Source organism: Aquila chrysaetos, chromosome 12 (assembly GCF_900496995.4).
Source record: "Aquila chrysaetos chrysaetos chromosome 12, bAquChr1.4, whole genome shotgun sequence".
Classification (NCBI taxonomy): Eukaryota; Metazoa; Chordata; class Aves; order Accipitriformes; family Accipitridae; genus Aquila; species Aquila chrysaetos.
Window position 1 is genome coordinate 18,817,442 of NC_044015.1, and position 15,001 is coordinate 18,832,442.

Genomic DNA, 15,001 nt, shown 5'->3' on the forward strand with positions numbered 1-15,001 from the left:
TATCTTTTTGTTCTAGCCTCAGTGGAAGGAGCTCCACAGCTAAACATGGTCGGTCTCTTTCAAAGAATTGTTGCTACGGAGGGAATCCGAGGACTTTATAGGGGCATAGCCCCTAATTTTATGAAGGTGCTTCCAGCTGTCAGCATCAGCTATGTTGTATACGAAAAAATGAAGCAGAATTTGGGAATAGCATGAAATGAAGGAAAAAGGTGAGATGCTTCTAATGTTGTTGGAAACACCAGAACAAAAATGATTTCTCAAGTAATCTGCTCTCACAATTGGAGACAGATTTTTGTGGAGAGATGCTGCAACTTCTACTTTTGCCCTGAAGTGGGAAGAAACTTTCTTAAATTCTAGTTCACCATTTCTAAACAGATACCTATATTGCACTTTAAAATGTCACTGAGTTTAAAAAAAAAAAAATCAGGAAACTATCTTTAAATCAGCAATATGTTTATATTTTCAGGAAATCATGTGTATTTTACTCATTGGCTTTCTTTTTTTTGTATTTGTCTTCTCTAAATGTGTATTTGGCTTGGATCAAACCAAAGGTAGGAGAAGTTTATACTGCCTTGATACTGAATATATGAAAGTGACTTTTTGTTTTGTCATGCTGCCTATACTGAACCATTTCACAGGCAACATTTTGCACGCCTAGACGTAAGCACTTATTGTTATTTTTGAAGACTTAATGTTAATTTCATAAGAAATGGGATCTTAGATACAGACAAGGATGGAGTAACACCTTAAAATGTAACCCATCACCTTTATCTTCAGGCTAACCTTTTTTTTGTTTTTAAAGAATAAAAGCCTGGGAAACTGCTGTTCCATGGTATCAGAATACCTCAAATGGATTTACACAATATTTTTGTAATACAATCAGTGATGTTCATAACTTGCTTCACTGGACCTGCTTTTCATTGCACTTGCAAATGTTAGCACCATTAACCATGACAAGCTTTGGGTTACAGCTGCACATTTTATAGGATCTATAATATACAGGAACAGAAAAAGCTTGGTTACTAGATCCATTCTATAGAAGTCCAAGTTGCCATTTAAAAACGGGGTGGAAGATCCAATATTAAGCTGTTAGTGATTGTAATACAGCCAATAGTGGAACTCACCATAGCTGCCTTGGGGAGAGAAATCTTTCTCATTTTGGAGTCTCCATTCTTTCCCTACTCGGAGGGCTACGGTCCACTACGTGCTTTTAGCCAATACGGAACTGCATTATTATGTAAAGGTTTTATGGGTTTGTTATGTGAGATAAATCCTCATTCCCTCAGTCTTTTGTGCACACTGGCTGTGTGTGTGAAGTTCAGATAGTAAAATACTGAGGCATTTTGTCCAAGTGACCAAATGGGACTGCTGATCTCGGGTGCCCATCAGGTTGATGTTAATGAAGCAAGCAAAGCATGCACACAGAACTTGTTAGTGCTTGAGAAACAGCTCCTCCTCAAAAACCAAAGCAGCACTTCCTCAATGCAGAAAGTAGGTATTTCCATGTGCAAGGACTTCCAAAGTTACTTCCTTTTTTGGGGGCGTGGGGAAGCGTGCCACATTTCAGTTGCCTTCAGGCCTGAACACTGAAATAGACTAACAATTATTTCCGAACTCATTTTGTCACGCTTTTTCTGCTTTCTGCTATGTGTGGTGTCTTAATCTTTGTAAATTCAAGATTATCTTTATACTTATTTTGACTTTCTAAAAGCAATTGCTCTTAGACCACTTCCTGAAATTGGATTACTGAAGGAAGGAAGAACTTTGTTCCTGTAAGGTCATTAAGGGTCTCTTTTTTTTCTTTTTCTTTTAAACAAACAAATAAGCAAGCAAACATGAATAACTGCCTGAACCTCCCTTGTTCCACATACTGTTTGGGCCATGTTTTTCAAACAGCAATCAGATGTAAACCTGTGTTCAGTGCTTCCATGGCCGATGTTTATTCTCCATAAACTGATATATAACAACTCCATAAAGTTAATATTCTAAAATGTTGTTTTATCAGATTTCAGAAAATGGCAGCTTTAGCTGTGTCTTTTGGACTTCCCACTTTTTTAAAAAAACAAAAAGTCATTCTATCCAAATCACCCATATGTACAATGCCTTTCTGATCTGAATGTTTCTTGGTTTTGCCAACATTCTTGTATCTTTGTGGGATTTGTGAGATCAGTTCCCAATCATTTTGTTTGACTGTGACCAATGAGCAAATGTATTGTGTGTGTGATGCGGAGGTGACTTCACCAGTGTCTATCTTCTAGGCTTGCTCCATTTTGTTTATAGTGTGTAAGTGCCATTATGAGTATTGAAAATTATGGTAATGATGTTTTCAAATGTTGAAAAGATGGGGGTCTTGCAAATTTAATTTTTCATGATGTGCCTTTATGATGACTGTGTTCAGTTGTGTATTCTTTGTCTCTTAAAGGTATGTTTACCTTTTTAGCTCTATAAAACTACCAGTTTCTAATAAATGTTTGTTTCCTTATCTGGCTGGAGTGTGCTGATGGTTTTCTTTTTTTATCATGGCCTGATAGATGACACTTCTTTATTGTACTATATGCATAATACTCAATATCAAAAATGAAGGTAATTTCCCTAAAAATAAATTTGACACTAGCCTATCCTTTGCTATTATGTTGATATTTGAAAACCTAGTTTGAGATTAGTCTATTGTCATCCTGTTTAAAACTCTAGCTGTCTCATTGCTTAATGGAAGGTCACATAATATTTAGTATTTTTGCTTGTTCATTGAACAGTATTACACCATTATTTGCTTTTGTGTATGCTGGGTGACAGAACTGTTAAAAATCAGGACAAACATACTTGCTTGTATTCTTAATGTTTGTCTTGCTTTGATGTTAATCTTACTTGTTAATCAAAGGATCAATATAAAATCTTTTCAAGGTAATTGACTTCATTTACTCTGCATGTGTAGCATGGCTATCCTACTAAAAGCATACTCAGTAGCCAGCTTTGACAATTCCTTATGAGTTTTTCACACCAATCCTTCAAATGTTAAAGATAATTGTAAACAAATTAGGGAGGCTTTTCTTGTCCCTGATTCCTGCAAATACAGTTCTTGTAACATAAGATTTAGAAGTTTCCTTTTAAATAATGGAAGAGGTAGATGCTTGGTGTGTGATTCCTGACTAAATGAGCAATCTGACATTCAATTCTACTTGAGGCAGGGATGCTTTTAACTGGAAATTCTCTGCAATTGGAAGGGCTGGGCTGTGATCTCTCTCACGGTGATCAAGTGGTAAAGTGTGCTCTTGAAGCTGTCCAAGTTAGATGGTCCCCCCCACGCCCTCCAAAAAGAAAATCTAACCTGCTACAAAATGTAGCACAGGTATTTAAAATACTGCTTTCAAGTTAACCTTTTGGAAAACTGAATTTGCAGTCTTTTTATCAAAGTCTGGTCCTGATTTTTGATGTATAGGAGTTATTATACAGGCAGCACGTATGATGTTTGGCTTTTGAAACAGCTCAGATCTGCAATGCAGGTAGTACCATTATTTCTAACTGCTTGCCACTACGTGCAGGTTGTGTTAAAATAACACTGAGATAGCAAAAACACATGGACAGGCAGTCTGTTTAGGGCAGCATACTTCTCTCCCTTATAAAAATTCTTTTACTATAATTTTAAAGTTTGTTGTGTGTTGGCCAAGGGAAATAGAATGCTAAGCAAGTATCTCAACCATTTCTTCAAGCTTGTTCCTTTAGTTTTTAGTGTATTCCACCAATGTATTTTCATTATCTGTTGAAATAGTGTGTTTCCATAATGCATTCTGAGTTCTTAAATTAGTGGTGATGGATATGTAGGTTGCTGACTACTTGTGTCCCTTGTCTTAAAAAGTTTAGTCTGAAACTTGTTGAATTCTACAGTCCAGAAAAATCTTTCACACTTGCTCTGTATCTTATCTTTTGCTAGGTGTTTACTATTTTTCAAAATGTTTGCAAAGATGGTGCCCCTAGATCATACAAAAAATATTGCCATGCAACTTGCTACTGCCTCTTTACTTAAAGAAACTGAGGCACGAAGAGGATGTAAATCATGCAGTGTCATTGGTAAGTTAATAAGAGGTTCAGGAATTGTCCATCCACGTCCAAACTGATCCCTAACAACTCTTAGCTTTTCTGGGGTGTTCCTTGAGTAAACGATTCTTCCTATGCATAGGCCTATATGTAAGAGGGCCAGAAGGGAAAGGAAAAGCTTTATTTGTTTTCCTTTCAAGATACACATGGGGTGTGACTGCTGTTCAGTACCATTAACGCTAGAAAACACTGCAGAAATGGCTTGGAATTTAAAACAGGGCTGCCAATGTGTGTCTTCCCCTCTTGACTGTGGTGGGCTTCCTGGCAGGATATGCCTGCTGCAGCAGTGGTGTTCCTCACAATGGCACCAGCCCAGGCCCAAGGTGTCTTGCACGCTTGCTAGTGGAAATGCCACAGTGAACACTGTGTACCGAAACCCACTTGGCAGCTTTCCTTTCTGCAAAAGAACACTGGGTGCTGCTGCACTACCCAGGTGAGGCTGGGTGTCGACCTCCCTGATGCCCAAATTAGCCTTCTGAGGCCCAGGTTGAGATGACTTCTGTTCTTCACTGTCTCATTTCAAACCTATGAGCTAGCTGCACTCGTTGGTATGCAGCAGAACGTATTGGCATCTTTCATTCCCTTCTAATATTTGAAGGTTAGAGAAGGTATAGCAAGAAGTGCATTGCAGTATGTGATGTTGCTACACGTAAACTACTAAAGTATGAAGGATGTTTTAACCTGCAGGCTATTTGCCATGTAAGGAAGTGTGGTTTTGAAATGCTTCCCTTTCTGATGTCCAGGTGGTCTTGGGCATGGCTTTTAAGGCTTACATTAAAACAAGATACTGATCTAAACTGTATATTGTGGAGAACATAATTGGTGAGAACTGGATATTCAACACAAAGTGATTTTGGAATATTGTCAGTCTTGCTGTGTGAATTATGTCTAGCTTCTAAGCCCTCCTGGTGTCTGAAAATGTGTAGAAAAATTACTTCTTTTTTTGTTAATATTTGTGCAATTCAGGGTAAAAATTATTTGTGTTCTGACAACTAACTAAATGTTTGGGTATTGTGCACCTAAGCTCTTAGACTTTGAGTCTGTTTTGCTAAAGGGTTAACAAAAGAGTGTAGTATGTACTACATAGGTGTATTAAAAAAAAAACCATAGTGTGTATGCAAATACATATTTGCATATATCTATATACATATAAAGCAACTTCTTCTCTGCACCAGGTGTGTGCATCTCCTTTGTGTAGTAGCTGGAGCAGCTTCCAGAATGGTCTTTTAATTGAACACTCTGGAAACAATGAAGCTGCTGTCCCTGCAGACCTTTCCTCTGTGAGCTGAAAGTATGAGGTCAAGGAGAAGTAGCCAATAGGTTCTCTTAAATAACGTGTCAGTAGTACTCAGACTAAAATCCAGAATGCTGTTGTCCCCTCTAGGCTCATGTAAAGCAGAATATGTAGTATCCATCCTGTTGAAGTAGGTGTGGGCAAAAGAAACCAAGTTGAAAGATGGGAGTATGGTAGATGAACTTCTGAATGCGTACTCCTGCTATCTTAAACTAAGCCTTTTGCTAACATATTTGACCTGTAGTTTAGCTCTTGCTAAAGCACTGATATGGAAGCGCTCGCTTTCTCTCTCCCCCCCCCCCCCCCCCATATGTTTTTTTAATTGTTATTAGCTGGTGTCGTGCATGAACCAGTGTCTCCCTGGGGAGCCTTAACAGCCCCTCTGTCTTAGCCGTGTTTGGAGGAAATGTACAGATTCAGTTTGAATTCGAGCAGTGCCATCTACCGTTATGTTGTAATACTGATTTGTAAGGGGGAATGGCTTTTCTAGGCTGAACATTTTGAGTTCATTCCTTGGAGTTATCTTTACAGTAAAGGAAAAACAGTTTATAACAGTGCAGAATAAACGCATCTCAGCCATATTTTCAGTGGTGATTGTGGCAGCATGACCTAACAACGTGTGGGAGCAATGCACTCAGGTGTGAATTACAAAAAGCAACAATCGTCATTTTTGCTTTAGGGAAGGTATTGAAAGAATCTAGACTGTGTATCAATTGACACGGCTATTTTTACTTCTAATGAAAACCATTTGAAATAGAAGATAGAGTCCCTATAATGTTATTTTCTTTTTGCTTTCATAAAATGATTTTTGTGTGTCAACATCCTTTAGTTTCTCAGTAAGATAAGCTAGCAGGGAGGATAAAGGTTTTTTAACCATACTTACCGGCATATTACTAAAAAATGGTTGGTGTGAAACTTACCTGATTCTTTTTGAGGAGTAAAAATGATACTCTGTATTTCAATATTTCCTAATTATGCTGGTATCGAGGTCTGCACTGAGAGCACCATGTTTGCATTTCACAACATTAAAACACCATCTATCGGAGCGCAGGTAGAACGTTTCTCATGGTTGCTCACTAATGTTACAGATTTCCCCACTACATCATGGTGCGGCCGCTGATTTGTATTGTGGACACACCTGCTCTGCACTTCCAAGCTAAGCCAGGCTGGCCATAGTCCAGGACTGCCCCATTCATTTCCACCTTTGGACTCCTTAATAAATGCCCTTCTGTTTACCCTACAACCTGTGTGTTTGACACACCTCCAGGATCCTTATCCTCCACTCCCAACCCAATCTAATATTCTAAATCTATTTTATTGTAGGAATTAGTTTTGTGCCTTTCCTGCTGTGGAACCAAATGCAGCTTCATCAGTATATTGGAGGATACTGGACAAATTAGTGATCATCATGAGCTTTACCTCCCCCTGGAACAGGCTGTGTCCTGGAGGCCAATTTCCAGATCAGAGTGAGCCTTGTCAGGTCCCTTGAGAGACCTGGAAGTTCAGTAGATAGTTCACATATGTTCACGGTACTCCATGGAAGAAGCATTTTGCATGTACCATCAATGGCAGCTGGCCAGTTTGGACAGCCCAGCTTTCTCTGAACACCTCAAATTTTGTATATGTTTGTGCTTAGCACCCTGACTTCCATGTTCGATCCTTGGATTACTGCTTTATTCTTTTCAGTATTTTACTTCAGTTATTTTGGGAAAGTAGAGATATGCTTGAGCAGGGTTTAAATAAGATTTTGCTATGCGAACTATTGAATTGCTGTTACCACTAGCAAAGGGTCTCTGATGGCATGTTCCTGCAGCCTTCCCCGTGCTTCAATACTGTGTGTGATGCAGGCTGGTAGTGGGGCCATTTTACTTTCCATACTTAAAAAAATTCCTTAACTTCAACTGGCTTGCCGTGTAGATACAACAGCCTCTGCCTCTTCCAGCTGTTTCATTCATTGCATTGATACTTCTTTTACTGCAGATTTTTGTATGTTTGCATGGCTCTAGCTGGGCACCTGCTAGGTTAACATAGCATATAGCTTCATGGATTTTAAAGTCAGCACTCTTTGCTCATCTTTTATGACCTTCTCTGATAATTGCAGGCCAAATAGCTTCATAAGGTACTGCGGTGTGTGTCTGTCTCTGTCATGCTTCTTCCAGTGTAAAAATGCCAAGCAAACCTTTCAAATAGTTTGGGCCTGGCAATAATTGACTAAAGGAGAAGCTCAGAGGCCAGGTTACTGTAGGGGTAGTTTAACAGGACTTGGTTTGCAAACAGGATTTCTTAGTAATCTTGGTGGTACAGATTACTGTCTCAATCCTGGCAGTATCTCTGAAGCCATCCTTCCGAAAATAGATGCATACAAAAAGTGTCACTTTTGTTCCATAAATACTAAAGCTAGCAATTCACATTTTGGGTGGATCTCAGATGTAAAGGTTTCTACTGTCAGCTCAAAGGTTGCCTGCAGTATATAGGGAAGAGCTGCATTTTAGAATTCCTTTCCCAAGTTTGTAGCTGCTTATTTCTCACTAGCTGGACAGATTTTGCAAAGGTTTCACTAGGGAAGAAAGAATGAGCTATAATTGCAAATTTTGACAGTGATGAGGAAGGATATAAAATTCTGACTCATCCATGATCAGAGTTAGCTACTTCTGTTATGAAAAAGATGATGTTACTTTTTATGGGTTAGGAAGAGGTTGTGCTATGTGGGTGGAAAACCCTTGGGTTCCCCAAAACTCCTTGACTTGCTCACACAAAGCTTTCTGCCTCTGGAATGGCAGCAATAATGGGCTCTGCAATTGTAACCCATCCTCATTAAAGTGTCGGTACTAATGAATGAGTGACAGTGCATACACCTGATCTATCTGACACATAAATGTTTAATTTTGCTTTTACCAGTCAGCCAGAGTTTGGCAGAAGATTGGTTTCTGTGCAGCAGAGAAAAAGATGCTAGTGCAGTGTTGCATTTCTCCACAGGGAATTGGAGCTGGAGTAGGGGCACTTCTGAATCAGTCACGACACTGCCATCCCCTTGAAGTTATTTTGACTTAGACGTCAAATATTGCTCACTAGTCCCTTAAGGAGTATCTGGTTTTAGTTTGCTTCTCCAGTCTTCTATGCTTTCTCTATCCTAGAGAAAAGAGAGATAAAGAAGACTTACTCAGTATTCTCACTTGTTCCTGCAGACTTGTACTTAATGTCAGTACCTTGCTGGGAGACATTTGCTGGGCTGTAATCTAATGGCGCTCATCATTTCCCCAGTATGACATTTTGATAGGAAACAGTGTGATCCTGTAGATAGGAGAGACTGGCAGATGGAAATTTTCATCTCAGTTCTGCTACTGATCTTATGTATGTCCTTTCTCGGCATCTCAGGTCCTTGTACTTTCTTGTCTGGTAGGTGTTAAGCTTTGTGGGACTACCATCATGCTGTGACAGTGCAGTGTGTAGCCTGGGTTGTGCTATGATACAAATAATACTCTGATTAAAAATTAAGACCGCTGCCTACAACAGCCCTTATTAAAGTAGCACAAGCTTTATCTGCAGGGATTTTCTGTTAGTTCAGTGCTTAAAGTAGTACTGCAATGTGAAAAGAAACCTGTTGCAGGAAAGCAAGCATGCTCTAAAAAAAGTTGATTGCCAAAGTTGCCTGCTGGGATAAATTCACATTAATCTTAAAGATAGTCTTTCATCTCAGAAAAGAAATTTGGCTTCCTGCTTGATTATTCTTTTTAGCCATTTCTCCTAGTTTATTTTCAATTGGCAGCAGTGTTTCTCACCCTTCTATAGCAACCTGTAACACTGCAAGTTAAGAGTATGTACATCTCTGTCTCGCTCTCGGAGAACACTGAGAACCCACTGAGCTGCAGTAGTAAATTTTGCTTTTGGAGGAAGAGAGCAGCACGAAACTACAGAGCCTAATTATTTAAAATCTTTTGGTTACCTGAACTTCTGTCTTCTCTCACTGCAAGTACTCTCCACCCTTGGAGAAGACGTGTGGATCGAGAGGTCTTGTTGCGCTCTGTGAATTACAAATAATAATCGTGTTCGGTTTTTACAGGGGCTTTCCATGCAGGAGCCTCCCAGCGCCGAGGCGGGGCGGCAGCGCCGTCAGCAGCTGCTCCTTGGCCTTTCTGGCTTGGGTGTTTCTGGCCTGCTTCTGGCTTGGGTGTGTTTTGGGTTTCGTTTTTCGGGGGGGTTGCTTGGCTTCTGCTCTCCCCCGGGCTGCCCAGGAAGGGCAGGCGCGCACGGGGCGGGCAGCTCCCGCGCGGCCCAGCAGAGGGCGCCCCCGCCTCCCTCAGGCGGGCGGGAACGGGCGGGAGCTCTCGCTGTGGAGAGGCCTCTGCGTCCTGCGGGCGGCTCTGCGGGAGCTGTGGGGCTCTGGGAAGAGCGTGCGGTCGGCGCCAGGTTCCCGCTGACAGAGGGGAGCGAGGAAATCGACAAGGGCCTCGGGGAAAGGATTAAAACAAATCTGCAGGAGGCTGGTAATTGTAACTGGTTTGGAGACGGGCTTTGAGTGGCGAAGTGCCCGGCCGCGCCCCAGCCGATGCCGCAGTCTGTCGTCGTGAGGCTCTGAGCGCACAGGGGGGGAGCGGACACGAGGGGGAGGTGAGTGAGGGGAAGACGGGATCGAAGTGAGCAAACGAAATCTGAGGCTGAAGGTCAGCAGTTTTCTCCTGACAAGTGCAGAAATCTCCCCAAGGGATTCCTATGGCTTGAGACACTGCTTAAAAATAGAATAAATCAAATCTATTGCAACGTGTATCACAGAGAGTCCTTTACTGCTCTAGGTCACTTAGGACTGAAATAAACACAAAGACAAAAGATTTCTAATTGTCCTTTAGCGGTCAGCAGGACAGCGTATTTCATCACCGGAATCCCGATCCTGTGTCAGTTTTCTGCTGGAGTCTGAGCACCTGGGATGCCTGAGCAATGCAGGCTAGAGCCTAAATGAAGTATGTAGGCAAATGTAAAGGTTCAGATCAGCATTCCAGGCTGAAATCTGACATTCGTGGCTGGCCACAGTAACTTCTCGTGAGAAAGTTTCAGTGAATAATTTGGTATTTCATTCGTGTTAGTTAAGTGTTAATATTAAAAAAACCCAAAACGATGTAAATTATTTTTTAGGAATTCTGTATGCTCATGTCCTTTAATTTCCCATTGTGCTGTAAGAAATAAGTCAAATAGCATCTAAGATCCCCAAAGTTCTGGATGATTCCCAGATGCATGAAAGGTGACTTTCATGTGGTTTGCTCCATGTAAAGATACTAGGGCTGGAGTTCGCCATGAAAGCTGCATGGTAAGAAGCCAATGCTCTAGGCATCTCTATCCCCAGAAATTGTTGCTCTGTGGAACTGTTTGAAACTTGTAATTACAGGCTTTTTGTTTAACTTTCAAGTGTATCTTATTAGTAGTTGAAATATAAACACTCAAGGGATTTATAATGCAGCTGCTGAGTATGGGCCTTTAAAAGTGACCAAAACTCAACAAAAGCCTTTCAGTGGTGCTCATGGGCTCAGGCAGGTGAGGGCTGTAGCCCAGTAGTTCTGTCTGGAAGTTGCTTTCCAGAAGTGAGATAGTTACCTCTCATGTCGTCTCTAAGTAAGCTTTAATTTTGAAATTCTTAGCATCTTGGTGGCTTTCAACTACTCGTATGAAATCCATTCACGTGCTTCCTTAGGGAGAGGATGTCACGCGAAAAGCATTCCTCCACGCTCCAAACTATCCACGGGGGCGCTGTCCCAGAGCCTCAGCAGGACACCAGGGTGGGAACAGGGCTAGAGCATGAGCTGCATCCTCACAGTTATCGCTGTTTTCCCCAGGCTGAAGTTCAAGAACCTGCTTAGAGGGTTCAGGAGGACTTACAGCATGAGTAGCCAGCACAGGAATAAGGGTTATTAACCTGTATTCTTGAAGCAGTTTATCCCCCATTGCAGGCTCCTACACTAGGCAGCTGCCCACTTTCCCAGTTTCTTGAGCTGTATGTGAAGTTGCTTATATGGGATTGAAGTATTCTGCTTGTATTTGGTACTTAACAGCAAGGGTTGGTGCATATTGTACGTATGCAGTGATCAATCCAGTACAAAATGAAACAGTTTGTAAGGGGATTTTACTTTTTGTCAGTTATACTTTTAAAGCTATTGATCTGCCAGAGTGGTTTGTTGGTTTTGTTTTGGTTTTTTCCATTTTTAGGGATTGCATATTTTGATGCATCACCATCTGATTATAGAATCAAGACATAAGCATAGTTCAGCTTCAAAGAGGTTTCAAGAATTTAAGTCAGTAATAAATAGTTCATTAAATTCTCTTAAACTGACAAAGTGAGGAAATTTACAGTGTTCAAGATTAAACTCGTAGCTCATGTTGTTGAACCTCAGTTTGCAGTTGTGTATCAGTACGTAAATATAAATAATGAAGTTTAAGGTCTTAAACTCCTAGTGGAAAAACTTTAAACCTGCAATGGAGACATAAAGAAAAGATGTAAAAAGTCGGGGTGGTTTGAATAAGACCTTATGCTTATTTTCTATATGGTTCCATAGGAAATCTCCTTTAAAAAGTGCTCATTTTAAGAGATAGAAAAGGAACATCTGGCAGCAGATATCAAAGCTGAGAGACTGAAGCAGCCTTTCTCTTGTATCTCTGTACGTACAGACATTTCAATATTTGTCTTTAGACTGCTTTACTCCTGTTAATTTCTAATAGCTTATTTCCTAAGAACATGTCAGATGTTTTCCCTTTCTAGTGAAAAAGGCAATTTTCATTTACTGTGTTTTAAAACTTACTAGGGACCTTTGGAAAAGATTTCAAGCACTAAAGTGGTATGTCTTTAGCACCTTCTTTGTTCTCCAGTAGGCACTGGCCTTCTGTATCAACTTAACCTAAGCCAGCTAAAACTCCTTTTCCCCAGTGCCTACAGTGTGCTCTCTCTGGGGACGAGTCCATGGGCTGAAAAGTCCTTTCTTTACAGACTAGCTCTGCTCAGATTGAGTCACTTTGGGAGAGTCTGGATGGCTTCTGCATGCAGATTGTTTTTGTGCATGAAAAATGCATGAATATTCCCTCAGGTGTTAATTAATGCCATTCTTAAAGTTATTGAGAACTTCAAGCAAAAAAATCAGAAGGTTCTCAGAGAGTATTCAAATGTACTCCTTACATCTAATTATTCAGTCACACTCCTCCTAAGTGTCTGGCCAAAACCCCTTTCTCCTTCCTTGCTATATGCCCATGACTGATACTGTGCCTTTGTGATAGGGGGAGCCTTTTACTTTTAGTTTTGCTTTGCTTAGCTGGATGTGAAGTAGGGGAAATTCTGTGTCCATTTCTGTTCACAATAATTGAGTTTCTGGTTTCTAATTTGTAGGGTTTTACTAGCTGTAGTGGTGAGGTAAAGAAGAAGAGCTTGAACAACCCCCATTTGATCACACTTTAAATACTTTCTTTGATAATTCATTTCATCAGTAAACAGCAGGAGTTGATGGCATTTACTGGGAAGTTTCTGAAATGATAAAAACAGAGAATGAAGAGTTAGAACAAAGTGTTTCCCTCAGGACAGTACTAACGAGCCTACAGATTGGACAGGATAAAGATAGATACATGCAGCAGTTTTGTGTGTTCATGGTCTACATAGAATAGGTGATGTTCTGGAATGTGGATCTGAGAAAAACAAGTGTCAATGAATAGGAATTTAATGCATGTGGGGAAAAAGTAGATTAATTGCTTCTGCTTCTGCTTTTCAGGTTGACCTCCACAAAAGGAAGGCCACCATAACATCTCAAATTGTGTCATGAAAACAACCCTTTTCCTTCGTTAGTAACAATAGCTCTCATGACTGCACTGAAATAATTTCTGAAAGTTAATTTTCTCTTCTAGTCTCCATGTTTGCTCTTGAAGCTTCTGGGAGCTAAGACAGTGGAAATGAACAGAATGATCCCATTAACAGCTTGCATAATTTTTCTGCACAGAGTTGACTCTTTTGACATAGGTGCTGCAGGAAAATGGTCACATGGTCTTAACAGGTCTTAACTGAACAAAACAGTTTTCACTGGAGGGAGTGACTAGCTTGAAAGCAATGCTGTTAATACCAGTTTGGCTGAGAAAGAACTTAATTTTTACATAGTCCATATTTTTAGTCAAACATGACAGTTCGACTTGCCTTTCCTACCGTAGTATGAAAGGAAAATACAAAACTGTGTGCACATCTGCTATTACTTAGGAAATACTAAATATCAAAAGAATGTTGTAACTGTATTAGAATTTCAGTCAAACAGACTTGAGTAGCTTGTTCATATTTGGACATTTATCCTAATTGCATTAATATTTAGTGATGGTGGTATGGATCGCAAAACCTTCAGCACACCCTGCATACTCATGCTAGCAGTGCACATGGAACTTCCAGATAATTCTGTGTATAGTGGGCTTTCAGGAGCAAAAGCTTTGCATGGTAGCTCCATGAACAAAACCAGAATTACTATTTCTGTAACAGATCTGGAATCATTTCAGTAGAAAGTTCTGAATAATGCAAGGCAGCAGAATGTTTTAGATTGCAATTCCACCTTGCTTCTGTCTGAGAAATTAAAATGTGAAAAGAAACATGTAATTGAGTGCTCAATAGCTTAATTTAATATGAACTATTTTTGAAACTGGGTGGCAAGTCATAGATAATGGTGATCAATACAGTACTTTTGATGAAAAAAACCGAACAACCCTCTGCAATTCACTGGGATGACATCACTTCTTGCATTGTTATAGCAATGCTTTAAGCTAGGCAGCACCAGAGTTGAAGAGAAAAAGGCATGATGTAAGGAAAAAGAATTATATCTCTAACTTTTTTTTTTTTTTTTAAAAAACCTCTGTGTTTCAGACTGAGTTTATTTCTGTGTTTCAGACTGAGTTTATTTCTGTCTCTACGTTCAGGTAGCCACCTGAAGTTTGTTCTATTGAGTTAGGATGTGAACAGGAGCTCTGAATTTAATTGCAAGTTACAATTCAAGGTTGCCTGGTTATTTACTTAAAGTAACATTTTTTTCTTTAATGTCAAGATTGAATAAATTTATTTGCTCCTGTTTCACGTAGGAGCTGCCTTCAACTTTATATAAAATACTTTCAGTGGAAGCCTCCCTGATGCCTCTGCCAATCTGTGGTATTCAAACTTTTCTAAAAACAATTGTTTCTAACCTGCAGAAAATATTTAAAAATGTGGCCAGTGTGCCACCTCCTTGTGTGTCATCTTTCCAGCCAGCTTTCCAGGTAAGCACCATCACAAAGGTCCATCAGCTGGCTTTCTGTAAAAGTCAATGTTATAACTGGGAATTAGGAGTAAAGGTATGTGTACCAACATAGCTGCTCCCTCATTTGAGCCATGTAACTCGTGTCACTTAGCCAGACACCTATTACACTGCACAGTGCTGGTGGTATCTTGAGATATGTCCATTAGAACTAAATGAGCCATACACTGAAAATTGTCAGTAATTGTCTGATGTGGACTATTTATCTGATAGCAGTTGCCTGGAGAGGGATTTACAAGAAACATGTATGAACGATGTTGCTATCTTTCTTCTTGAAAATGAGCTTAACTATGAAGGTGAAGCGGGAGTGAGTTCGAGATGTACTTCCTTT

General features: G+C 40.1%; 1 protein-coding gene across 2 annotated transcripts in view; it reads left to right on the plus strand.

The window, feature by feature from the left end:
- SLC25A24 (solute carrier family 25 member 24) overlaps window positions 1–14,453 on the plus strand; it is a 35,926-nt gene extending 21,473 nt beyond the window's left edge. Inside the window, exons 10-11 of one of the 2 annotated variants that reach the window (XM_030032955.2) lie at window positions 17–209; window positions 13,123–14,453. In XM_030032955.2, the coding sequence (XP_029888815.1) occupies window positions 17–195 (179 nt within the window). In that variant the 3' untranslated portion in view covers window positions 196–209; window positions 13,123–14,453. Of the gene's footprint in view, window positions 1–16; window positions 210–551; window positions 2,483–13,122 lie in introns of those variants that run through there. The other variant, XM_030032956.2, reaches the window with a different exon arrangement.
- The last annotated feature ends 548 nt before the right edge of the window (window positions 14,454–15,001 follow it).